The sequence below is a fragment of the Spermophilus citellus genome (assembly GCF_964194105.1).
Source record: "Spermophilus citellus genome assembly, chromosome: 3".
Taxonomy (NCBI): Eukaryota; Metazoa; Chordata; class Mammalia; order Rodentia; family Sciuridae; genus Spermophilus; species Spermophilus citellus.
The window spans coordinates 216,864,305-216,889,254 of record NC_138184.1 but is presented as its reverse complement, the minus strand read 5'-3'; the positions used below and the strand labels follow the sequence as shown (position 1 = coordinate 216,889,254).

Sequence of the window (24,950 nt, the reverse complement as noted above, 5' to 3'; positions counted from 1 at the left end):
ACCCCACAGAGAGAGGGCACCAGATCCAGCTCTCCTCGCCCTTTCTCAGCACTCCTGCGCTGTGCTGGGGGTCATACTCTCAGAGCAGTGCTGTGCCTTGGGTGACCCGTCCCCTCCTGCTAAAGCTCTCGTTCTCACAGGCCCAAGCCTATGCTTATGATCACTTTTCTTCCAATGCTGTTCTCCCAGACTGAGTCTCAGATTGCCATTTCTTTAGGTTCTCTCTCCTTACTCAGATAGCCTGTGCTGGTGGCCCAGAGGGGGTTGCCATACAGCTCTGCTGAGCCTGCCACACGGGGGAGAGCCCAGGGTCACCCAGAAGCTTCTCACTTCTCACTTCTCACTGGTGACATTTGTGAACCTAGGGTACAGCAAGGGGCTTCACATGGCGAGTCCCTGAAATGCTGTATGGCATCTCACCTTACAACCTTCTCACAGTTCTTCTTCTCACTTTGCCTTTGCAGCACTGTCTCCAAGCAAAGAAAAAATGTCATCAGCTGCGTCACAGTCCACGACTCTCCCTACTCGGACTCCTCCAGCAACACCAGCCCCTACTCTGTGCAGCAGCGTGCCGGGCACAATAACACCAACGCCTTTGACAGCAAGGGGACCCTGGAGAATCATTGCACTGGCAATCCCCGAACCATCATCGTGCCCCCCTTGAAGACCCAGGCCAGTGAGGTGTTGGTGGAATGCGACAGCCTGGGGCCAGGTAACTTGGGGCCAGGGCAGGCCGGAAACTGCTCTCTGGAGGTTGCGTTTCTTGTTTTCTAACTGCTAGGAACGTGAGCGCTAGTAAAATAGCAAGTGCTCCATTATCACCCATGGTCAAGGTCAGATTCACCTTCCATAAGCAGAGTTTTCCTTTTTTAATTCTATAATTAATGCCTTGCCACCTTCATAGTGGCTCTGCTTTCAACGAGGTTGGTAAATAAGAAGTGAAAGCCTCCCGCTCTCTATCCACGGTCTGTGGTGATACCTGTGTGGAACATTCCTAACTGATGTCAAGCATCGCTCCCTGCCAGGAGCCTATGCTGGTCATTCATGTGTCCCCTGTAGAAAGAACTTTCTCCAAGTCTTTTTAGCGAAGGGTCAGATAGGCTTCTCTGAGCCCCTCCTCAAAATTCCCCCTTTGGAGGAGAAATCTCCCAAGTGTGATGTTTGGCTTTATTGAGAGAATGACTATCTTGAGAACTGGGCCCCAGCACAAGCCTGGGAATTCACCCCTCAGCCGAACAGCTCACTGCAGACTGACGCAGCAGCCCCTCTCCAGCTTTCCCTTGCTCGGGCTCACTGTGGGTGAATTTGGGGAGTTAACCAAAAGAAATCTTCATGATCTGCATTCCTCACCAGCCACAGTCAGGCTGTGGCAGAAAATTAAATAATGATACAATGTCCATTATGACAGAAATCATGTCCTTTCCAAGTATTTAACCTTAAAAATGTGTGCTGGGTATAGTTTTTTTTTTTTTTTTAAAGAGAGAGTGAGAGAGGGGGACAGAGAGAGAGAGAGAATTTTAATTTTTATTTATTTTTTCTTAGTTCTCGGCGGACACAACATCTTTGTTTGTATGTGGTGCTGAGGATTGAACCCTGGCCGCATGCACGCCAGGCGAGCACGCTACCGCTTGAGCCACATCCCCAGCCCCCTGGGTATAGTTTTAAACAGTTACCTAGGGGATATCTGGGCCGAACAGTGAGCAGGCCTCTGCTGTGAGGAAGCCTGTGTCCCACAGTGAACTACTTTGCCTCATAGGTCCCTTTGGTGACCTTCGTGATGCCACTATTTAGAGGGGAAGGGACACACACTGCTGAGATTTGTGTAGATGTGGGAAGCTGTTGTTCTAAGGAGGGACCTCCTCTCTGTCACCATTGCCATTGGAGTCGGGAATCTTCCTGGGATGGTCACCATGTATGATGCCTGGGAGGAACAGGCCATTCAGGCCCTGCCACTGAGGGTACAGAGCAGGATTCAGGATGGGGCCTTGAGGGACGTTTTAGACTCTGCCACAGGCCAGCCTGCAAACGTGGGCCAGTGTCCTAAGACGCCCTCCTAGAACTCACGATGAAGCCTGCAACCGGGCCTTTCTTACACCAAGAAGCTCTGCTTGGAGGGGAAGTGGAAGTAGCCTCCGCTTCTTTCTCCTCCAGCACCCTCTTCATAACCCAGGAGCTGAGGAAAGGCAGCCCTCTCAGGCCTCCTTCCTCAGAAGAAGCATTTGGTAAACAGCCATCCCTGCACCATGCCAAAGCGCTCATACTCTGGCCTGCCCCCTGCAGTCCACGGAGACAGTACAGCTCTTAGAAGCCCTCACTTCAGGGTCAGTGCTGCAGGGCCAGAGGCAGAACAGGTAGGCGGTCCTGGGACCAAAACCTGAGAATTAAATGTGTGGCTGCCAGGCCACTCCATGAGGGAGACATTCTAGGAGGTCATGTTTCTGGAAGGGGGAGGCCTTACCTTCAGGGAAACATGAACCCACAGCAGCCAGAAGTGGAGCGTGTCTGGTTTACAGGACAGTCTCTACTGACTGCCAGTGTCTTCTGGTGATCTGAAGCCTGGAAACCAGGCTGGAGCTCCCCAAACTAGGCACCTCTGTGAGGTAACAAAAACAAGGTTGACCCTTCCTTGGCCACAAGGACACCTCTCCAAAAAACCTCTTTTCTACCCAGGAAGATATTTTGGTGGTAACCATGCAGGAAGCAACATTTTTAAGGTAAAATATTTGAAAAGGACATGATTTCTGTCACAGTGCACATTATATTATTATTTTTTAAAATATTTTTAGTTGTAGACCTACACAATAATTTTATGTTATTTCTTTTATGTGTGCTGAGGACTGAACCCAGTGCTCACACCTGCTAGGCAAATGCTCTACCACTGAGCCACAACCCCAGCCCCATTGTATCATTATTTAATTCTCTAAATACATGTTTTTTGGTTTTTGTTACTGGGGATTGAACCCAAGAGTACTTGACCACTGAGCCACATCCCCAGCCCTTTGTTATATCTTTATTTAGAGACAGGGTCTTGCCAACTTGCTCAGGGACTTGCTGAGTTGCTGAGGTTGGCTTTGAACTTGTGACTCTCCAGCCTCAGTCTCCCAAGCCTCTGGGATTACAGGCGTGTGTCACCGCACCTGGCTCTAAATACAGGTTTGTGGAAGGCCTACAGCTGCAGATTGAACTCAGGACATGGGGAGTCTTCTAGGGGTGAGGGTGCTCCTCTTGGACTATGCCTGCCCTTCCAGCTGGGGGAAGTTTTCAAAACCAATATGATCCTTTGTCTGTAAAGTCATCCTAGGCTTGGAAGATCCTGGAAGGCAGCCTTCCTCGGCTTTCTGGTTTCCAGGAGGCCTGCACAGGCCAAGGCACACACCTGCTGCAGCCCTGACCCCTGGCCTGAGACCCTAGCATCAGAGGGTTCAGAGTTCCATGAGCCTACTCAGATCAGGGTGAACCCTGTTTCTAAACAGTGTGTTCCTCACAGACCATCCTTCCAAGGTTCTTGGATCAGAAGGTCCTTGAGGATTTCTCACATTGGCCCTGGGGGTTGGTTGAGGATCTTCTGGAAGGCAATAGAAAAAACTCTCCACTGGCCTGAGACAAAGAATATATTGGAAGGATGCAGGACTGAGGGAAAGTTCAACAATTAAGTTCCAGGCAGGCCAGAGCCAGAGCTCCTGGCACCTGAGCCACCAGAGGCCAGACACCTATGCTCTAGAGCAGCCTTTGCCCAACATGGGCCTGGTGACACCCAGGCTTCCAGGTTCCCCTTTCCAGGAGCCTCGTATTGACCCTCCTAGTTTGGAGCAAGCACTGTTCCTTGTGCATCTGCTCTTGCCAGGGCTCAGTGTTCAGTAGACCAACCAACACGAGTGATAGCTAGTGCAGCTGACGCATGCTGACTGCAGGGAGTGCCAGGCAGCAAGCAGTCTGCATGTGGCGGCCCTCTAACCCTCACAGTAGCCCTGCATGTAGATACTGCCGTTTTCCTAGTTTTTCAAGTGAAAAAAAGTTTAGCAAACATATCAAGGCAGCCAACTGGCCCAAAACCCTGTCCAGGCCTCCCAGGGTCTGGCTCTAGAGCTCACCCAAGCTGCACATGCTCCGTCACCTGGTGTAGATAGGGCACAAATGGCTGTTTCCAGAACAAAGGGATCCCTGAGTAACTGGATTAGGTATGAGCAGAAAAGTCCGTGTTCCCTTACAACCCAGAACCTACATTAGGAGACCATCCTCCATCATAAGCCCATTGCCCCTTTATTGATCTCTGCAGATAGAATTGCTGCATGAATCTCCTGGTCCCTTCAGGACTCCTCCTTTATCCAGGGCTCTCTGCTCTAACAGCTTGACCAACTCTGACTCAGCTCCTGTCTCCTGTTCCCACAATGATGGTAGCAGGCACACACCAGGCTCAGTAACCTTGTCACTTGCAGACTCAGGCTGTAAATCCCTCCGGCTCGTTGTTTCCCCCTCAGATGTAATAACCACAAGATGTCCAGGAAGTCGGAATAGGAGTAGAACGTGATCCAGAGCTGGGCCCAGCAGCAAGCCCAGCCTGCGACCTGCTGCAGAGAGGGAAGGAGGTAGACAGTCACCTGGCTGAGGGAAGAAGAGAAGCAAGCCCTCCTGATGGCCAGCACTCACAGCCTTCTATGTTTAGGACCACAAAAACCCCTTCTTCCCCTGCAATTTTGGGGGGCCTTTGAGGGTCTAACTGGGTTTGGATTGGGCACAGTGTTGGGTCTCAGGACCTGATTCCCAAATGCAGGTCTGTTCTGTGGGGCCAGGCTGGCTCTGGATGGCTGGGAAGTTCAACATGCCAATTCCCAGGCACCCACCCGAGGGACTCTGAAGCAGTGGGTGGGTAGGAGGGGCCCTGGGTGCCAATACACAGTTGGATTGGGGGCCTCTATTCAGGACCCACCACCTTCCACTCTACTGAGGCAGCTCTCCTTTCACTCTGGATCTGTGTTGAGTGGCAGGAGGCTCCTCTCTGCCTTCAGTGTGTGCCCTGTCCGTGGGTTTCCAGTCCCCTTTGCCCTTCTACTGAAGCGAAGCCCTTTGAAGGTACTCTTCTCCTTTCATCAACAGTTGATCCGCATACTTGTGTTTGGCCCCAGCTTCAAGCTTCTCTCTTTGACTTTGATTTCGTCACCCAGGGGGTTTGTCACAGAATTGGCCCAATCTAATTCATTCAAATGCCTGATCTTTATTATGTGTGGTTCATTAATATTTAACACCCTCTCTCCCAGGAATGACCAGATTCACCAGTTTTATACCAGTTGCAATGGGATACCTGGTTGAGACAGTGATAGGCCTCTGTTTTGGCCTAAGATGCTCAGGCCCCAACATAAAATTTCCTGGATTCTTGTTGCCACACAGCCTGAGATGGAGAACTGATTTTTTACAGTCTTGTCACTTCTTCCCTCATGGTTCTCTTGAACATCAACTTTGGGCACCTTCCCCAAAATGGGCAGTTTTCATGCTGGGGAGTCAGGTGAAGGAGACAGTGTTTGGGTAGCTGACTGGATCCCCTGTACCAAGGGCCCTTTCCATGTTACCTGTCAATTATTTCATCTTGATGTTCATGCATCTGTGGTAGACAGGGCTTCTCGTTGGTTTCTAGAGATACACTGTGGAGCACGCCAGCAGTGACACTAGATCTGCGCTCCGCCAGGTCCAGTGAGTGGCAGTCCTTCCCTATGCTTTACCAAGCCACCTGCTGGGAGCTGGTGTTCACATATTGCTCATCACCAAAACTGACAAAAATGAGTTATTTCATGGAAATCTCTTGTACTATTCATTTCGTTCTAGTTTTTTTCCTCTAGGGCTTGTGGCCCTGTCTTTTGAGACTCAGTTATCTGATTCCTTCTGTCACTTTGTGTCTGTCTCAGCTCCCCACCAGCCCCACAGCACACTGAAGACCTGTCCAGATCTCTGCTTCTATTTTCTCTTACACCCTTCTTATTCCTTCCAGTGTTACCAGATAAATTCTGAGTACAGCAAGGTTTGCAGAAAATATAAATCACAGAAATACACTTGTCCTCCATAGAAAGTGAAGGTAGTAAGTGTCATATTCCAAAACACGAATGGTGTGATTCTACTTTGTGTTCAACAGAGACATGAAAAATTGTTCTCTATTTGTATAATATGTGTTGAATTGCATTCTGCTATCATATATAACTAATTAGAATAAATACAATTTTTAAAAAAAGTCATATTCCAAAAAACTTAACAAAGAAAATTGAGTCACTAAGTAAAAGTCACAGGCATGAAGTGCTCAAACATAGAACAATGTGAGCCAATCTCTGTCCTTAGACTGAGGATCAGCATGGGCTTTGCTTGTGCACCTGTCCCAACCAGCAGGGAAGTCGGATCGCCCCAGCCCCACCCCAGGCTGCAGATGCCTTTCTGGCTGGCCTGCTCATATTGGCCCTTTCCATCTCTATGATCTGTGATGCCTCTCCTTATTCCTGCTGTCACCTCATCCATTCTGGGTGACTAATAGTCACAGTGCCCAGCCCAAGCAGGAGCTCAAACTTATTTGTTGGCTGATTAAGACAGCTGGTCTTTGGAGAGGCTCCTTGGCTCCCTCTGGCTGCCCAGCCAGAACTATCCTACCTAGGTGACAGCCCACCATTCCTAGAGCCCCTGAGCCCCTGGAGTGTGGGAGCGCCTGCCAGCAGTGGCAGCACCTGGAGGCTTGTTAGAATTCAGATTCTCCACCCACCTTAAGTTGTTGGGCCAGAATCAGGATTCCCGGAGTTTGGCGCCCCCTGCTGGCAAGGTAGAATTCCTGCATCTACAGCCCCCTTGTCAGGGGAGGAAACTACTTGACCATGTTCAACTCCTGGGCTAGTCCCGGAGTGAATTCATCTTATCTTAACCAACGGAGCAAGCCGGAGCCCAGCTGCCACTCCAAAGTCAAGACTGAGTGTGGAGGCTGAGGCTGATTTTTGCACGGCCAGTCTCAGGGACGTGTCCTCTTGGGAAGGCCACTGTAACCTGAAGTGGGAGCATCTTCCGGTCAACCAAGGAGCTGCCACTGACCTATGACCTGTTCCTCCTCCTACCACAGTCAACACCAGTCACCACTCGTCCTCCTACAAGTCCAAGTCCTCCAGCAATGTGACCTCTACCAGCGGTCATTCTTCAGGGAGCTCGTCGGGAGCCATCGCCTACCGGCAGCAGCGGCCAGGCCCCCATTTCCAGCAGCAGCAGCCCCTCAATCTCAGTCAGGTAAGCCCCACTCAGGCCCATCGCCTCAGCTCCCCACTCTTCAGCTGCAGAGAGGGTCATGGAGGCAGCCCTCGCCACCTCTTGGGCCTGTGGTTCCCCTAGTGGTGGCAGGAAGTTTCCTGAGTGACCTCAGCGGCTTCTCCTTACTGCAGGGAAGGAAACCTCACACCTATTCCACAGAACAAGGAAAAGAATGGCCTAGGATCTCACGTGTCACGGCGGCTTAGGTTCTCGAGGGGAAAGAGGGCTATTTGGTTGGACTGATAGAATTTCAAACAGAGTTGTCTTAAGAGTCTGAGATTTCACAGTGGGTAAGAAAGCAGTCCCCCTCAAAACAGGATCTCTTGACACCTCACATCCCACTGCCTTTGTCCTGGCTTGCTCTGTGTCATCCCAGCCTGCGCACAGCAGGCCAGATGTCCCTTTCTCAGTCCAAACTTATTTTCACTGTCACCACACAAAGGGAAGCATCTGTTGTCCCTCCTGCCGCCCCTTCTCCTCACCCCCCTCCTCCCTACTGGCCTCCCCCTCCTCCCCTGACGCAGCCCCTCTCGCTGCTTCTTCTCAGGCCCAGCAGCACATGGCCGCAGACCGCACCGGGAGCCATCGACGGCAGCAGGCCTACATCGCTCCCACCATGGCTCAGGCTCCGTACACCTTCCCACACAACAGCCCCAGCCACGGCACTGTCCACCCCCACCTGGCTGCCGCTGCCGCCGCCCACCTCCCCACCCAGCCTCACCTCTACACCTACACGGCGCCTGCAGCCCTGGGCTCCACTGGCACCGTGGCCCACCTGGTGGCCTCCCAAGGCTCGGCTCGCCACACCGTGCAGCACACTGCCTACCCGGCCAGCATCGTCCACCAGGTCCCCGTGAGCATGGGCCCCCGGGTCCTGCCCTCGCCCACCATCCACCCAAGTCAGTATCCAGCCCAGTTTGCCCACCAGACCTACATCAGCGCCTCGCCAGCCTCCACCGTCTACACTGGATACCCACTGAGCCCTGCCAAGGTCAACCAGTACCCTTACATATAACCACGGGCCTGGGGAGGGGAGGGAGGGAGGCTGCTCCTGGGACCCTGGGGAGCCGGCTTTTTATACTGAGGTGCCGCACACAAACAATGCAAAAGGGGCAGGGGAGGGGGGCAGGGGACAGGGACGGGACACCAATGAAACTTGAACTAGGAAGTGGGAGGACTTAGAGCAGAGAACATTTTAAAAGGAAGGGATTAAGGAGAGGGAAATCTATGCTTTTATTTTAAAAAGAGAAAAAGAAAAAAAAAGAAAACATCAGTAACAAAAAAAATTTTAAAAAAAATTTAAAAAAAACAGCTCACAAACCCATTCTGCACCAAACTGGAAAGGAGAAGAAGAGAGCCACGGGAAGATTCCAGAAGCGAGGGGCCCCAGTTTTTGAAGAACTTTATCTATGAACTTTTCAAAAGATTATTTTCATATGGCAGCGAATAACATTGAAGAATTTGCTGTCAGGGACACCTGATATGGAAATCCAATAGATTTTTAATTAATTAAACATAAGAATTAGGGATTTTTCCAGAATGCTAAAGGGTCAACACCTCTCCATAGTCAGGCCATGGCCTGAGAGGCTGATTTGGGGGTTGGGGGGCTGGCGAAGCCCAGCCCTGGCTTGTTTATCAGAAATGATGGGCTCAGCCAGGCTGATCAGAAACTCCCTGGGAGGGGGCGGGTTTTCTCTTCTGAGCACTCTGGATAAATCCCTAAGCAATGTTATTCCTCAGATGTCATTAACGATGTGTGTTACAAACTTGAGATTTTTTTTTCCTTTCTGAAGATCTATTTTCCTTTGAGTCCACCCCATCACGTAGCGCAGGCTGGCGCCGTCGAGGTACCCTGGTGGAATGTAGCCCTGCGCCCTTGCTGTGTACCTTGTGTTCAACTCCAGCGATACCAATAGACTATTCCTGTGTAATTGCACAAAACAAAGTGATATAACTTAGGCATGTAACCAATGCAGTGGTCCCGGTGAGCGAGCGTGTGTGGCCAGCGCGTGGGTGTGAGCGCGGAGGCCACCCTCCCTGTGTCCCTCGGCACCGCGTCACAGCCCTCGCAGTCTTGCTTTTGCATCATTCCTTCCTAGTGCCTTACGGAACGACAGACAGACTCGGTGTAGGGAGGCTCCCGCTGGCACCCCAGGAAGCCAGCCGGGCTGATCCAGGCCACCTCAGCTCTTCTGTTGCGCTGTTGGAACATTCACTCGGGTCTTTCCTTTTTGGTTCTTTTTGTTGTTGTTTTTCCCCATACCCATTGTCCTTCTTGGGCTGTTTGCTGGCAGGGCTTCAAGGAGAATCCATGGACTTGAGAGTGACGGGGCTCTGTGGTGGGAGGGCACATCTGATGACCCGAATGCTTTGTGTTGAGTTTTACTTTGGGAGCAGACACCCAGAGACTCCCCACCCTTCACCTTCACCCTGCCCAGTTCTGCCCATCAGACCAGCTCTGGCACTGATACCAGGGATTTTAGGAATGTCCGCTTTGCAGAGCAGCAGCCTCCAGGCCCACCACCACCTTCCTACGACCGTCTGCAGGGACTCAAGGAGGCTACACACACCCCAGCTGCACCCCGGTCCCTCCATCCCACAGGAAGCCTGGCGTCCGCAGCCCCGCCCCACGCTTCCCTCTCCACCAGCTCCCTGGGCGCTGTTTTGCTCTGCCCATTTGGCCAGATCCCCAGCTCTATAGACAACCACCAACCCGTTTGTTGTTGAATTCTTTCCTTGGATTACCCAGGTCTGCTCAAGACATGATTTTGGTCTTGGCATTTGAGGAGTCTGGTGGGCAGAGGTTGGAGGGATGCTGATGAGGGTGACCAGGGGTCCTATGCTGCACTTGAGAAAACACTCTCACAGATGATTAAGTCTCCAAAGAAATCTGGCCTGCACCCTCTATGTACATTGGCTCCATCCTGGAAGTTTTCTCAGGCTTTGGATACGGCAGGTAGGGATGGGAAGGGAGTCCTCTCTTAGGGAACAACTCTGAAGCAGGTAGACACTCAGAAGCCCTCTGGTCAAGAACGGGGCTTGATGGGTGGCTCCGATTGTTTGATCCTGACGCAGAGTCCTTACCTGACACCTCAGCCAAGATCCAGGTGCAAAGAGATCTTCTGGGTCAGAGCCTCGGCCTTCTCCTTGCCTTTGCTGCCTCACTCTGCAGGCCCTAGCGATCTACTGTGAAAGGGGTTTTCGTAGTGATATCCGCCCTCACTCAGTAATGAAGTCGGTACTTAGCTCTTAGCTGTGAAGGAACTCCGGAAACTTCCCCTCCCCGAACATAAATTCTTACAAAGAAATAGGTCCCCGGACTGGAGAGGATGAAGTGCCGGCCTTGGGCCCGAAGGAAGGACACAGCACCTGTGCAAGGCCAGGCACACTCAGTGGTGCCACAAGGACCCGCCTGAGGCAGGGCTGCAGTGGATCTGCAGGAGATGCTCCCTGGGGCCCAGATCAGTGTGGCTTCAGCTGGAGGTGGGGAAGAGGCCAGCTGAGAGCGCCAGGGCGCAGGCCTTCAGAGGACGCGGGAGCTGGAGCCGCGCCATCCTGGAAAACCTTTCTGTTTGGACTTTCAGCAGCCAAATGGCCACACAGTCCCACCAGATCCTCTCCTACAGTTACAAGGCGTCTAGTCTTGGCTGAAAATGAGCCTCAGTCTGCCTGTCTGAGCAGCGCTCTGGACTCCCGGCACAGTGCAGTTCCAGCCCTTTCTAGATCTCATCTTTTAGGGGGAAAGACGACTTCCAATGTTCTTTCCATTTCCTTTTGTCTGCTTAAATTGAAGCTTCTCACTCTTTCACCTGATGTTTTCTTTCCTTTTCTCCTTCCAGATCAGGAATGAAAGTTCCATGCTGCTCATGAAGTCGATATTATTGTGCTGATTATTTTTGTTATTGCCGTTGTAATTATGTTCATTATCATCGTATTGCTGTTTTAGTCAGGGTTTTAAATGCACGTTTATTCCAAGTTTCTTTGTGTTTTCTCTTTAATATTTAAATTTACTATATCTGTGAGTATAGGAAAAGACTGGAGGGACATACAGATGTCCGATTTTGTCAGACAAAAAAAAAAAAAAAGCCCTGGGAATTAGGAAGATTGTTTCTTTCATTTCTTCCACAAAGAGCCACTGAAGAAGACCTACCACAGAGCAAAGTGTGAAGAGTCAAGGCCTTTTCCTCTACAAAACCCAGCTGAGGCCCTGGACAGCATGATCGCCATTGGTGTATTTTTCTAATTTCCAGTAGCCTGGGAGGCCACCTGAGGAGGCAGCTTCTGGGCTCAGGGACGCTGGGTGCACTGACTCTGGAACCCTTAGCTTCTCCCCCCACTTTCTATGCTCTCCTGTTCATCCCCAATCTGCTAACTACACTCTTAGCCTGCCTCATATCTGTTATTTAAGCAAAAAAGCTCCTCTTCCCAGAGCTCACCCAGCCCCTTTCCAAAACATTCACCCTCCCATCAGCCCCCCCAAAGCGTGGCTTACATCCTTCAGTGCAGAGGCAGTTCCCCCTCCCCCCCAGCCTCTGTCTTACTTTCCCTCAATAACCACCTCCCCCACTTCTTCGGTCTGCCCCTTCCCCCTGGATACATCCTCCCAGCACACAGTTCTCTCAAGCCAAATAAAGGTGGCAGAATGAGGAAGAAGCCAGAGAACCCCGAGTGAAGCCACTCAGACATTGCCACGTGTCCCCCACAATATTCTTTACAAGTGGGGGAGCACGGCAGGACCTCGCAGCCTTTCCTGGGCTCTTCCTGTGCCCTCAGTGTCCTGGGCTGTGATGGGTGCCCACACACTGCCCACCAAGCCCAGGAACTGCTAAAGCTAAAGTGGCCAGTTTCCCTGAAGGGAAGTAAGCTGTTGGGCAGTGGACAGCCCCTCTGACACTCAGCAGATATTCATGTCCACCTAGTCCTCACCCAGCATCCTTTGTCTCAAGCACAAAGCTGTTGCATTGGAAGCCACACAAGGAGACCCCAGCGTGACCATTAGCTTCCGTGCCCAAACCCCCCACCCCTGGTACTCCAGCACTAAGCCCCCTTGGCGGAGAGTCTCATAAAAGGGTGCCATCCCTGGGACCAAGCTTTCAAGTGGGGAGATGTTCTCCTTGTCCTCAGGTAGACCACAAATCCCCTATGGCCTCACCAAGCCTTGGATTGGCTCCATCCTTCCTCAGTGAAGAAACTCAGCTCAGAGTAAAGGGAGGATCGAGAAGGACAAATCACAGAGAAGCGTTTCATTGGAACCTCATGAACCTCAGGTCATTGTGCTCCCCCAGGGTTCTCACCCATCCAGGCGGTGGCACCCATGTCCCTGTGCTTAGTGCCTCTGGTGATATTTGGGATGTTCCCAAGAGAAAGGGTGAGCAGGCCAATGGTGTGCAAATCCAGTGGATATCAGTTTGGACTGCGAGGCGGAGCAGGTGGTCAGGGTGACTCAGAGGAAGCAGGGTGAAGCTGGGTGCCATTGTCTCCTGGACGGTCGCATTTCTCACCCTCCTGGTAGCTGATTGTTGTGGGCTGTGGAAGCCAGCTGGGCTTTGTCCTCTTCAGCTGGGGGACTCACACCTGCCCAGACACCATGGTTCCAGATGGAAGGTCAGGGAGGGGAGATCAGCATAAGTGACAGAATGACTTCCCTGGACTAGATCCTGGGAGTTGCAGACACTCCCAAGCTTCGAACAAGCTTGTGGTGGAGGGTTTGGGTCGTGTGCGTGCGTGCATGTGAGTGAGCGGAGCAGACATTATTGGAAACTAGAGCGAGGAGATGAAGAGGCTTAAGGAAGTATTACTGAAGGTTCATGGTCGGGAGAACAACGTGGGTCCCCGCCCCTCCCCAGCTCTCCCGCCAGCTTCTCATTGACTGAGGGCAGGGTGGCATGCATAGGGCATTTGCTCCTGCTGGCCTGCCAAGCAGCTGAAGGACAGAAAACGGAAAGAAGAAAATAGCTCAGTGTCCTCAACCAGCAGAGAGAACTCAACCGAGAGGCGAGGGTTCCTTCCGCAGGCCCAGCCTGGCAGGAGCCGCTTTTTCAACACATTCCAGTCCAGGGACTTGCAGGCTCCCTTCCCCCTTTGTGTCTTTTCTTTCTGATATTTTACAGATCCCCAAAGGGGAAGCCTCAAAATTGAGCAGGCCAAATTGTCCTTACCAAATTGGAAAGGAAGGTGAAGCCGTCCTTTCCACTGCCAAAGAACGTTCTCAAAGGCACCTCCAGAGATGGACACAGTGGCGTTCCTCTCTTTCCTTTCTGGGCAATAATGCCATCAGTAGTGAAGCAGTTCTGTTCGTAAACTGTTTTTCTCTCTATCCTGACTTCTTTGTTTTAATTGCATTTATTTCAAAACTGCACTTATCTTTTTAAAAGGAGTAGAGTAGTGACCCTCCACATTGCTGCTACTGGGAAACCGGAGCTCTTGCATCGACCTGGGCACCGAGCACAGAGCTGCTGGGCAGTTCTGCGGCCTCCAGGCTTAGGGCATGCTGGACTCCACTGGGCTTGGCCGCTCCTTCCCACTCCCCTGCCTCAGGACTCACTCCTTATCTCAACAGACAGTCAAATCTCAGCAGGTCACTAGAGAAGAGAAGATGGCTCAGTGGAATTTACATGCAAAAGAAATCGCTTCAAGGCTTTTGGCCCTGCTGCTCAGTGTAATGACCCAATCAAGTAGAGGTTTCTGGTGTTAGGGCAGCTTTCAGAAGTTCAAGAGAGAGAGCTAGCTCCATGCTGGTCTTCCCTTCAGACTCGAGAGAGTTTATAGAGACGTGGCCCCTGCCGCAGACCCCAGCACAGAGGGGGCTTCCTGATGCCTTTATGAGTTCCTCCTCTCAGACCCACAGCCTCAGTGTCCAGACTAGCAATATCCCTCACAGGAGGACTGGCTAGCATCATGTTGTGGAGCCATCACAGCCATCCCCTTGAGAAAAGGGTAGTTTCCCCCTCCTCGCCCACTGACAGATGAGGAAGCTGACACTCTGAGAAAGTGGCACGTGTTAAAGAAAGAAAGCAATGGTGGTCCAGAATCCCCAAGTTTCTAGTCTATTAATCGTTAGTGGGCTCTTCGAGATGTGATTTTGTTTCACCTTTTTCATGAACAGCAATTGTATGGCCTCATATTTCTGATGTACCTTTTAATGATATGCCCATTTCCTTCGTGCCAAACACTGTGCTAGGAATTGCCCGATGGTCTTATTTCATTTCACACTAACCCTATGAGATTGGCAATATCCGTCCCTTTACAGAGGACGTGTTGGGCTTGCAGAACTCTTAACCTTCCTGGGACCACCCAGCTGGTGAGAGGGGAGCCAGGGTCTGCCTGGTTCCAGAACTGAGCTCAGCCACCAGACCCAGCTGTCTCCTGTGTGTATGTTGCAAAGAGAGGCCTTGAGGAAATGTCACCCTGTGCCCTGCCTGCTCTGTGGAGCTGAGCAGGTGAAAAGAGGGTGTCCCGAACTGGATGCAGGCAGAGGGGCAGAATAACTTTGACTTTTTAGAAAAATCTCTGGGGAGTTTCTTTTGATTCCTAGAATTCCTTTTAGATTTCTTTCCAGTGTACCAACTAGCTTTAGTAATGCTGCTAACTCTTATGAGAGTGAAGGGGGAAAAAAGTGTTCTTTTCTTCTTTAAAAAAAATAATTTTTCTTGCTTATAGTTAATTCTAGAAAGGCAATACTAAAGGTATATATTTTTTTCAAAATGCTATTTTTTACTGCACTTAATAAATATCATGACAGCTCTGATCTCTGTAACAGATCCACTCTTCAGCTCTGGGCAGAACCAGATGCAGGGTTCACACCAAATTTGTAAATACCATGTGTGGGTCTGGTATCCAGGAACGTTTTTTCTTTCTGTAAAAAAAGAAAAAATAAAAAAAAAGGAAAAAGACAAGATGACTTCTAGAAAGAGGAACAAATTTTCTTCCAAGAGAGACACCCCTCTCAAAGAAATAGAAAACAACAGTGTGTAAACTGAGAAAAGTGAGACAACTTTCAGGGATTAAAGAAGCATCTGTGGCCCCAGTGTGAGATTGACAGTAATACAGATCCATTTCCACTTTGGTTGAAAGGTGGAAAGAATTCCATATGATTTGGGACTAGATTTTTAATTTTCCAACAAACCGTCATCACATGCTATGAAGTGTCTGCTCAGCTGTTTGGGGGTGGGTTTCTCATTTCTCGTTTCCTTTAGAAACTTCTTGGTTGACTGGCTCCAGGCTTGTTTGCCTAAATTCTTAGGTAGTTTACACAAGTTCTAGAATCTTTTTAGAACTTTAACTCCATTGGAAGCAAACCCAACTGGTCAGAATCGGAATTCCTGGTTGTGTCAACAGGTATTCTGGAATTCTGACAGAACACCTAAAGATTCTTTTAGAAGATTCTAGATACATTATCTTACACAAACTGTGACCTAATGGCAATAATTACCTCAAACGTGGGCATTCATCCTGGGTTTAGCCTTTTTTGAAATCATGTAGCCAGCTTGATCTTGGGATTTAAAAAGCTATGAATTCTGTGTGGGCTGAAAATGATGATTAGCGCACACCCTGGTCATCGTTGCTTAAGTGAATTCTGAAAATAGTTCATCTTTACAACAGGAATGAAACCAAGGAAGAGATCATTCTTTGTGTTATAATCAAATATGATGTTCAAACGCACATGGAGCATGTATGTTTTTAGCTACTGTAAAATGCTGTTAGCTTTCTGGGATATCAAGAGAATCTCATTTTAAGAGTAAACTGAATAATTGACTGTGGATACTTAAGCATATCTCTGGCTACATTTTATAGTTAAAGTGTTTTATAGTTTACATTTAAACTGGTACTTTTTAAAGACAATTTCTGTTTCTAACTGACTTCTTCAAACCCCCACGATGGTTTGCCTCCTTGGGTTGGAGGCCATGTCTCCAAAGGCAGGTGTTTTGCCCGTTCTGTTCTGTCCCCCAGTACGTGCGTTTTCCTCCATATTGTTGGTTTCCAAGTGAACTTGAGAGAATGTGAAAGGAAGTCCAGCTGGAGTGGGAGGGGCGTGTCCAAACCTGGGCAGATGCAGTCTCGCACCTTGTTGGGCCAGCATTTGTCTTCAAGGCCTTGTCCTTGACACCTTGGAGGAGGCAGTGAGAACTGATTCCTGGTTCCTTGATTTTTGTCTTGATTGAATATTTAACTTATTATAGATCCACTCACTTCCACTCACTAGGCAGTAGAAGACACTGGGATTTAGGTGGCCCTGAGGGTACCACTATTCACTCTGGGGCCCTGCTGGTATCCCTGTCAGTGTTTTGCAAGGGAGAACCGTGTGTCCCTGTGGCCCTGTTCTCTGGCTGGGACTTCCATACAACTACTGTCTTTTACTCATTTTCTCTTTTAAAACAAAATCCCTGTAAAAAGGACAGGTGTACATGTTGCCTAATGTCAAGCTGAGATGTGAAGCTGGGCCTGGTGGGAGGGACTTGGGGTTCCATTCAGAGATTGCACGCACTGCTCAGCCGAAGGAGCTGGGATGGAGGGGCAGCCCAGGGCCTTCCCCTGACACCCAGTCTGTAGGGAGGGGATGTGGAAGGTCATGAGAGAGGCTTCAGACACAGGAGCAGGCCCCACAGTCAGGCAGGAGCAGCCTGGGGAGCTGCCAGTTCCGCTGAGAGCCTAGTTTGGTTTTCATTGTGCCACCACCAAACTGTGGAGGACCCATTGTGACCCTTCCTCCAGCAGCAGAGACCTTGAAAACTGCAGAGTACCTGGGACCAGGGAACTCTTCACACCACGCGTTGGCTTTTCCAGGTGAGCCTTGCTGACAGGCTGTGTTCCTTGTGGCTTTGTTAGATTGTCAGTGGAGGATATTCTCATCTCACTCCTCTCAGCCATCCTCCCACGGTCCTGTGGGTGCATGTTCCTTTACACTAATTGGCCACATGAATTTTGTGTTATTGTCTTTGGGGCTTACCCTGATTTTTTAAAACTAGAGATATAGAAATTCACTTTTCTTTTTTTTTTATTTTTTAATTTGAAAAGTGCATTGTATCTGAAAAAGGGCTCAGCCATTGCTCTCTCTAGTTTCCTTTCACCCAGTTTCCAAACAAACCTCTCCTGGCGCCTCCTCCCCCCCCACCCCCGCTTCCTTGTTTTGGGTCACTGTCCCTGTGGCCACCTCTGCCTCTGCCCTGCTGTCACCACAACCCTGTGCCCCGCCACCCAGGACTCCAGAAGTCAAGAGTCAGCAAGAAGGGCCCACTTTGCCTCAAGAGGGGTCCTGCCTCCCTTCCGCTGCTTGCCGCTGAAGGCAGAGGACTTACTCTTGCTGTTTCGTGAGGCAGGCTCAGGTTAGAAGGAAGAACTTGGGACGTGGAAAGGGATTAGACTGTGCCATCTTCTGTAGTTTTGGAGCATAAAGCATCCCCCCCACCGACCCCACCCTTCAAAGCAGATGTCCCTATTTGCTCTGCTTTCAAATCCGTGGGCTTCCCACCCTCCACAGTCCCTCACTTCGGTGTCACTACTCTTAAAAGCTTTCTTTCTCCCATGGGTCTCCCAGGGCACAGTTCTCTCTGGGACCCACAGCATCTCTTCACCTCTGCGTGTGCATTTTTTTAACCAAATGAAGTGGACAAGAAAGGCGGCAGAACTAGTTGAGTAGGAGCCCTGTGTAGATAGAGACGTTGATCTGTATGTTTGTGTATATATATCAAACCAAACTCCTGACAGGGAAAGTACAGCTTTACAGAAGAGGAGAGAGGGGCCCTTGAGAGGTTGGATGGGGCAGCCATGGAGTGTCCAAGGAGCGCACAGTGTCCCTGCTCCTGCACGGCCCTATTCTCCACCTCACCACAGTGGGGCCAGGGACCCCAAGGGTGCTGGTGCTCTCTCAGGGTCCCCAGCATCAAGGGCATAGACGGGTGAGGGGGCAACAGATCAGAAGGACTGGAATTTTCCATCCCGTTTTGCTTTGACCACATGTATTGAGCTGCAGCCTGATATTATATCATGTTTCCAAAAACGGTATCCATTAAGATGGAAGAGAAGAGATCCCTAGAAATGTTTACCTTTCCACCGCCCATGACTTCAGGACACTGGATAGAAAGACACACTCCCCAGAGTAACAGGGAAGAGGAGACCTGGCGGCACGCAGTCCCCAGTCCAAGGAACGTGGCTCCCTCCCCAAGGTCATCTCACCTAGACCATTCTCTACCAGGTCATCTCAGCTCAATCTCAATAACCCCATAAACCCTGGTCCGTTGTGTTCCTTCACTGTACGGTTTCTGTAATAAAAAGTGTTAATCCATGTTAATCTGTGTGAAAATTATTGCGTGCAACGGTATTTTCTCGTGTACCTCTTTTCCTCTGTGAATTGTCCCTCTTTTCTTTTTTATTTATAAACGTCTACTTTTTTTTTTTTTTAAGACAACCCAATGTGTTGTAGACCTATATGTAACCTATTCCTTAGTCTCATATTATAGGTATGTTATAAGAATGGATATTTTACTTGGCTTTAGAATGTTTTACAAGAAAACTAATTCTTAACTGATTGAGTCCTTGCTACTAAAATGCTTGTGTTTTTCATCATGATGTCGTGTGCTTCTAAATTAATAATCATTTTCGTTGTAGAAAAATGGAGTGGATTTATATTAGTCTTGGAAACTAATAATAGCATTGTAAATTTATGAGATGATTTTAACAGAAAAAAATTATAGAAGAATATAGTTATTTTAATTGTAATATTACTAACTGTAGGGTGAGAAGGGGGGGTCCCGTTGTGGTGAACTATGTTATAGCTTGTTACTCACAGTTTCTTTTTTGATCATTTTTTCGGTCTCTGAAGTGAAACGAGTTATTAATTAAAATTTGTAAACTCACATATGCATATTGTATATGTGTAGAAATGTAATCACACTTTGTCTTGGAATTACATTAAACTGTTTGGAATCACTGTACGCTCGCCTGGCGCGCTTATTTATCCACACCAGCTACAGTCCAAAAAAGTTGTTGCAAGTAACATCTTTCTGAAGTTATTTAGCCCTTTAGAAATTATTAAATACCTCTGAAAATGTCCAGAGCCCACCACTGCCTTCCAACTTTACGGTGTGACTGGAGAGAGGGGCCTCCAGGTCATTGTCCTACCAAGGCCTGTGTGGCAGAGTGAGAGTGGCTTAGCTCCCCATTGCCTCCTGGGTGCCGTCCAGCCCCATCTGCGCTCACGCTCCATCCCCGAGGCCCAGGGCTGTCCTGCTTAGCTTGCCGGCTTTCCTCCCAGATCTGGGAGCTGCGTCCCCGCCCCGCCTTCTCCACACTGGGCCTCGGTGTCAGTAGCGTGAGCAGGGCCCTGCAGTCCCCAGTGGAGCTGGGTGCCCCACAGCCCCTCCAGGCCTACCCCTACTGCTGCAGCTCAGGAGGCCAGGGAGGCCCAGGAGGTCAGCCTCCTAACCATGGCTCCATCCTCCCAGTGATCTTTTTTCAGTTTTAATTTTGACATAATGCACCTAACATAAAATTTATCATTTTGGCCATTTTTACGTGTACAGTTAGTGGCATTGACTACATTCCCACTGTTGTCCCATTGTAGCCACTAGCCAACCCCAGAATTTGATCTCATCATCCCAAACAGAGGCTCTGTACCCATTAAACATAAGTCCCCAGCTCCTCCCCCAATCCTGGCACCACCCTTCTACTCTGAGTCCCAGTAAGTTTGCCTATTCCAGATGTTCCATATACGTGGGATCCTGTGATCTTTGTCCTTTCGAGTCTTGTTTATGTAACTCGGCACAATGGTGTTAAGGTTCATTCCTGTTACAGCGTGTATCGGAATTTCCTTCCTAAGACCTCAAATAATAATGATCCTTCATTGTGTGAACGACTACATTTTGCTTGTCAGTCTGCTGATAAGCACTTGGTTTGCTTTCAAACCAAGTAAATGATGCGGCCCTTGGTGGACAAGCACTTTCACATTCCTGCTTTTTGCTTTTGGATGCACACACAGAATGCAGTCACTGGGTCACATGGTGATCCTGAGTGAACCTCTGGAGGAACCGTCACACTGTTCTCGACCGTGGCTGTGCTTTCTCACACTTCCACCAGCCACAGGGTTCCAGTTTCTCACCCCGCCCCAACTCTGGTCCTGGCTTCCATTTCCGGGGAAATTGCACCTTTAGGCTCCTTTGCTTAACTCCTTAGTCCCCAACTCTGCCCATCCTCCCACCTGGACCCTCTTGCTTCAGCCCCGTTCACCTCCGTGGATCCACTCAGCCATCTACCTTCCCTGCTCCTGCAGCCTCCCAGGCTTTCCATGCCATCAGCTCCTTGGCTACCCAGAAGCCAGCATCTCCAGGACCTCTGCTGGCTCTGCTCACACCTGCTCCCCTCCAGGGTAAGCCGGAGCACGCCCAGCCCTCCTGCCCCTGGTGGATAGGCAGCCTCCGCATCTTTCCCCTTGAATTTCTGGGGCAGAAGGACCCTGGGTTCCACTGCATCTTCCGCTCACTCCCCAGATCTCATTCTCCTTCAAGCATCCCCTCCCTCTCCTGGAGCTCCACGTGTCTCCGTAATGTCCTCGAGAAGCAGCCCAAGTCATCTCAGGGAAGCTTGCACTAGAGCGCTCGGTGGCAGCAGTGCTGCTGTCTGGGTTCCCCAACCCTGTGCGTACTTGATATTTTCTGTCCCCACAAAACCACAAGAGCCTTGCAGGTCAGGGTTTGTCTTTCATCACGGTTTCCAGGCACCTGTTACAATGCCAAGCACAGAGTGGGTGGCCAATAGAATTTGGACGAATGAGCAAACTGCGCAGCCTGCCCTCATTCCCCACCGACCCACCTTTCCACTCTGAAATTTCAGTGTCTCCCAGGATCCCAGCAAGACCACCCAACACAACCCGAAGTATGACCAATACTTGGATTAATTCAAATTATGTAAAAACTCACAGAAAGATCTCAACAGAACTTCAGAACTCTTCTACCAAACATTTTAATTAAATGCATAGCCGGGGATCCTATCTATGGGAGTGGGGAGGGAAACCAACCCTGTAGGCCAGAAGGGATGAGAACATGTCAAAGGGTCAGTTATAGCAGTGAATAAGCAGCTCGCCACCAGTGTCCCTGGGAGGTGATTTAGATCCAAAGTGAAAAGACAGCTTATTGCTTCAAGTATTTTCCTCAAACCTGCTCAATATCGGGGTAATAAAAATGGTGAGGGGCTCACTTGGACCATGATGAGCAGCAAGCAGAACTCCAATTTCCGTAACAGGCTCATTTCCCAGTTGAGCCAAGGAGACCCAGAGAAAGGCCAGCCCAACAGTTAAATGGAATAGACTCTCACTTAGAGGCCATCTTGTCACAGTGCGGGGGGGGGGGGGGGGTGTCTTTGGCTTCAGAGGGAGACGCTCCTGCATCACAAGCCCCCTGGCTTTTAGGGCAGGTTGCTGGGTGGCAGAGCTCGAGTCCTAGTCTGTTCCAAACAGCTAGGTGTGAGGAGTATTTTTTTGGGGGGTGAGTCAGGCTTATACATTGTTTCCTAACCCTATACCAGAATAGAAGAGCTTAAGCAAATATTAAATACTATAAAGCAGACCAACGTGGACATGTAATGAAGGCTTTGGCCTCTCAGAATCTCTCAACTTCCATTTCCGGCTTTTCCCTTTCCCCAGTTGTCAGAGAAGGAGCCTCAGGTCTTACTCTCACCCTCCTCTCACACTTTACAGCCCACATGGGTCCTGCTGCAAGTATTTTCCTCCTAGGAAACTTACATCCTCTGCAATGTTAGGGCTTGGATAGGGGATGTCCCCCAAGAAGATCCTGCTTGACACGGCAGGAATGTTCAGAGATGAAATGATCCGATTATGAGAGCTGTAACCTAAACAGTGGATTAATCTGTTTGATGGATTGATAATTCCAATGGACTACTGGGTGGTAACTGTAGGCAGGTGGGCATGGCTGGAGGAAGTAGGTCATTAGGGATGAGCCCTGGGGGATGCTGTCTTTTTCCCCCCTACATGATTTTTTCCCACATGATTTTATGGATGCATTATAGTTGCACATAATGATGGGATTTGTTGTTCCATATTCACACATGAATATAATATAACAATATAATTTGGTCAATATCACTCCCCAGCACATCCCCCCTCCCTCCCTGCCTCTCACTCCCTGGTCCCTTTCTTCTAATGATCTCCTTTTGATTTTCCTGAGATCCCCCTCCCCTTCTTTTCCTGTTTCCTCTCTAGTTTCTGCATATGAGAGAACACATATGACCCCTGAGCTTCTGAGTTTGACTTATTTGGCTCAACATGATGGCCTTTAGTTCTATCCATTTTCCCACAAATGGCATAATTTCATTTTTTCATGGCTGAATAAAACTCCATTGTGTGTATGAGCTCACAGTCCTCCAAGACTGAGCCCAAAATAAACCTTTCCTCCCCTAAGTTGATATTGTCTGGTATTTTGGTCACAGTGACACAAGATGTCCTTTATACTGTACATTTTCTTTGTCTGTTTATCAGTTGATGGACACCTAGGCTGGTTCCATAGTTTAGCTGTTGTGAATTGCGCTACTATGAACATGGGCCTGCGCATATCGCTGTAGCAAGACGACTTTAATTCTTCAGGACAAATACCAAGAAGTGGTATATCTGGGTCACATGCTGGTTCCAGGCCTAGTCTTTTAGGGGAGCTCCATAGTGATTTCCATAGTGATCGTACTAATTTACAATCCCACCAACAGTGTCAACGGTGTTCCTCTTACTCCACATTTTCTCCAACATTTATTATTCTGTGTATTCTTGATGACTGCTGTTCTGACTGGTGTGACATGAAATCTTAGTGAAGTTTTGATTTGCATTTCCCTAATTGCTGATGATATTGAACATTTTTTAAATATATTTATTGGCCATTTGCATTTCTTCTTTTGAGAAGTGTCTGATTCATTTGCTCATTATTCATTGGGTGGGGAGGATATCTTGTCCCTAGCTCTTTTCTCTCCCCGCCCCCGCCCCTACTTCCTGGCTGCCATGAGCTGAGCAGCTCCCCTCTGCCCTGCCCTTCTGCTGATATTCCGCCTCTCGTTGGGCCCACAGCAACAGAGTCTGCCACCCATGGACTGAACTTCCAAGACTGTGAGCCCAAAACAAACCTTTCCTCCCCTAAGTTGATATTGTCTGGTATTTTGGTCACAGTGACACATGGTGTCCTTTATACTGTCTGACACTACTTGAGGATGAAAAGATTCCACTGACCAGCAACAATCCTTATTCTCACTCTGTAAGGAAGAGATGGATAGTAGCAGCCCTGCCTCTCCCAGGATCAGGAGGCCATCCCATGCTGTTTCTTTCTTTCTTTTCCTTCTACTTCTTCTTTTTTGGTGGGGGGAGTTGTTTGTTTGTTTCACAATACCCTTTTTTTTAATAATATTTTTTTAGTTGTAGTTGACACAATACCTTTATTTTATTTATTTATTTGTATGTGGTGCTGAAGTTCGAACCCAGGGCCTCACACATGCTAGGCAAGCGCTCTACCACGGAGCCACAACCCAGCCCTCTTGCCATTTCTTAAATGCCTTCACATGAATTCTTCTATTGATGGCATACAGTCCCTTCTATCAAGACCCTTCACATTTGACCCCACTTCTAACACAATGCTAGACTATGGTGCCCTTGTAAAGAAACCACTTAATTTACTTCCATGTGTTCTAATGTTCCGTTTCAGCGGTGTCCTAAGCTCTTGCTGTGGCCCTCAGGCTCTATCCATGGGCAGACTAGTCCACAGACTAGGGCTGCTTGTAAGAGAACTGATCAACCACTGACAGAAGGTCACAACAGATGGGAAACAGTGCATGGATTGTCATAGGTGTAAAGCTGTCTCAGGCGAGTGAGGCATGAAAGAAGATGACCTGGGTGGCCTGGTGATTCAGAACACAGCTTTGGGGTCAGCTGTATTTGAATTCATTTCCTGGCTCTGTTGCTTATTAATGGGAAATTGCTAACCCTCCCAGACCTCAGCTATCTTACCTATAAAATGGGAATAATAGGGCATGTAGTGAGACTGGCTAAATATTTCCCAAACTCAAACCTGTCACCTCTCCTTCCTTAGCACACAGATCTATATATATATATATCTCCTTTCTTTGCAAATAAATATGGCAGGGCCGGCCCCTAAAAAACTCACAAACAATTATCCTTACTCTCTTCCCTCAATTTTTGGTCAGATGTGGAAGATCTAGGAAAGAATTCTGAGACCCCCCCAAAGAATGGTGTGGCCATGGGACAGAAGAAGCCTAGGTCCCCAAATGACTTTATGCCCCACAAAAACCACAGTGCACAAAACCAGAAAGAGTAAGAATATAACCTTTTTATTATGTTTAAGCTGCTGAATTTTTAGGCTTGTTTATTATGAATTAGACTACCCTAATATGGAAATTGCTTCCTGAAAGTGAAGTACTTCTATAGCAAAAGTCTAAAATAAACTACATGGCATAGCTTAGCAGCTGAACAGAAAATTATTTAGAAAGAAACTGGTTTCAGGGGCTGGGAAGATGATGGCCCATGTCAGGCTTTGGTGAAACCTGGGATAAACATGGAAAAGCTAGAAAGCAGACCCTGTCACTCTGAGAAGCTGTTAGGGAAAGAATGCAGCCTTGGGCTGGGGATGTGGCTCAAGCGGTAGCGCGCTCGCCTGGCATGCGTGCGGCCCGGGTTTGATCCTCAGCAC

The 24,950-nt window shown here is 49.1% G+C and overlaps 1 protein-coding gene across 8 annotated transcripts in view; it reads left to right on the top strand.

Moving 5' to 3' along the window:
- HIPK2 (homeodomain interacting protein kinase 2) overlaps positions 1-24,950 on the top strand; it is a 196,980-nt gene that overhangs the window by 113,235 nt on the left and 58,795 nt on the right. For 3 of the 8 annotated variants that reach the window (XM_081287438.1, XM_081287441.1, XM_081287440.1), the window contains exons 12-14: positions 465-712; positions 7,082-7,242; positions 7,811-8,254. In XM_081287438.1, the coding sequence (XP_081143564.1) occupies positions 465-712; positions 7,082-7,242; positions 7,811-8,254 (853 nt within the window). Of the gene's footprint in view, positions 1-464; positions 713-7,081; positions 7,243-7,810; positions 8,385-11,102; positions 17,763-24,950 lie in introns of those variants that run through there. The other 5 variants (XM_081287444.1, XM_081287443.1, XM_081287439.1 and 2 more) reach the window with 4 other exon arrangements.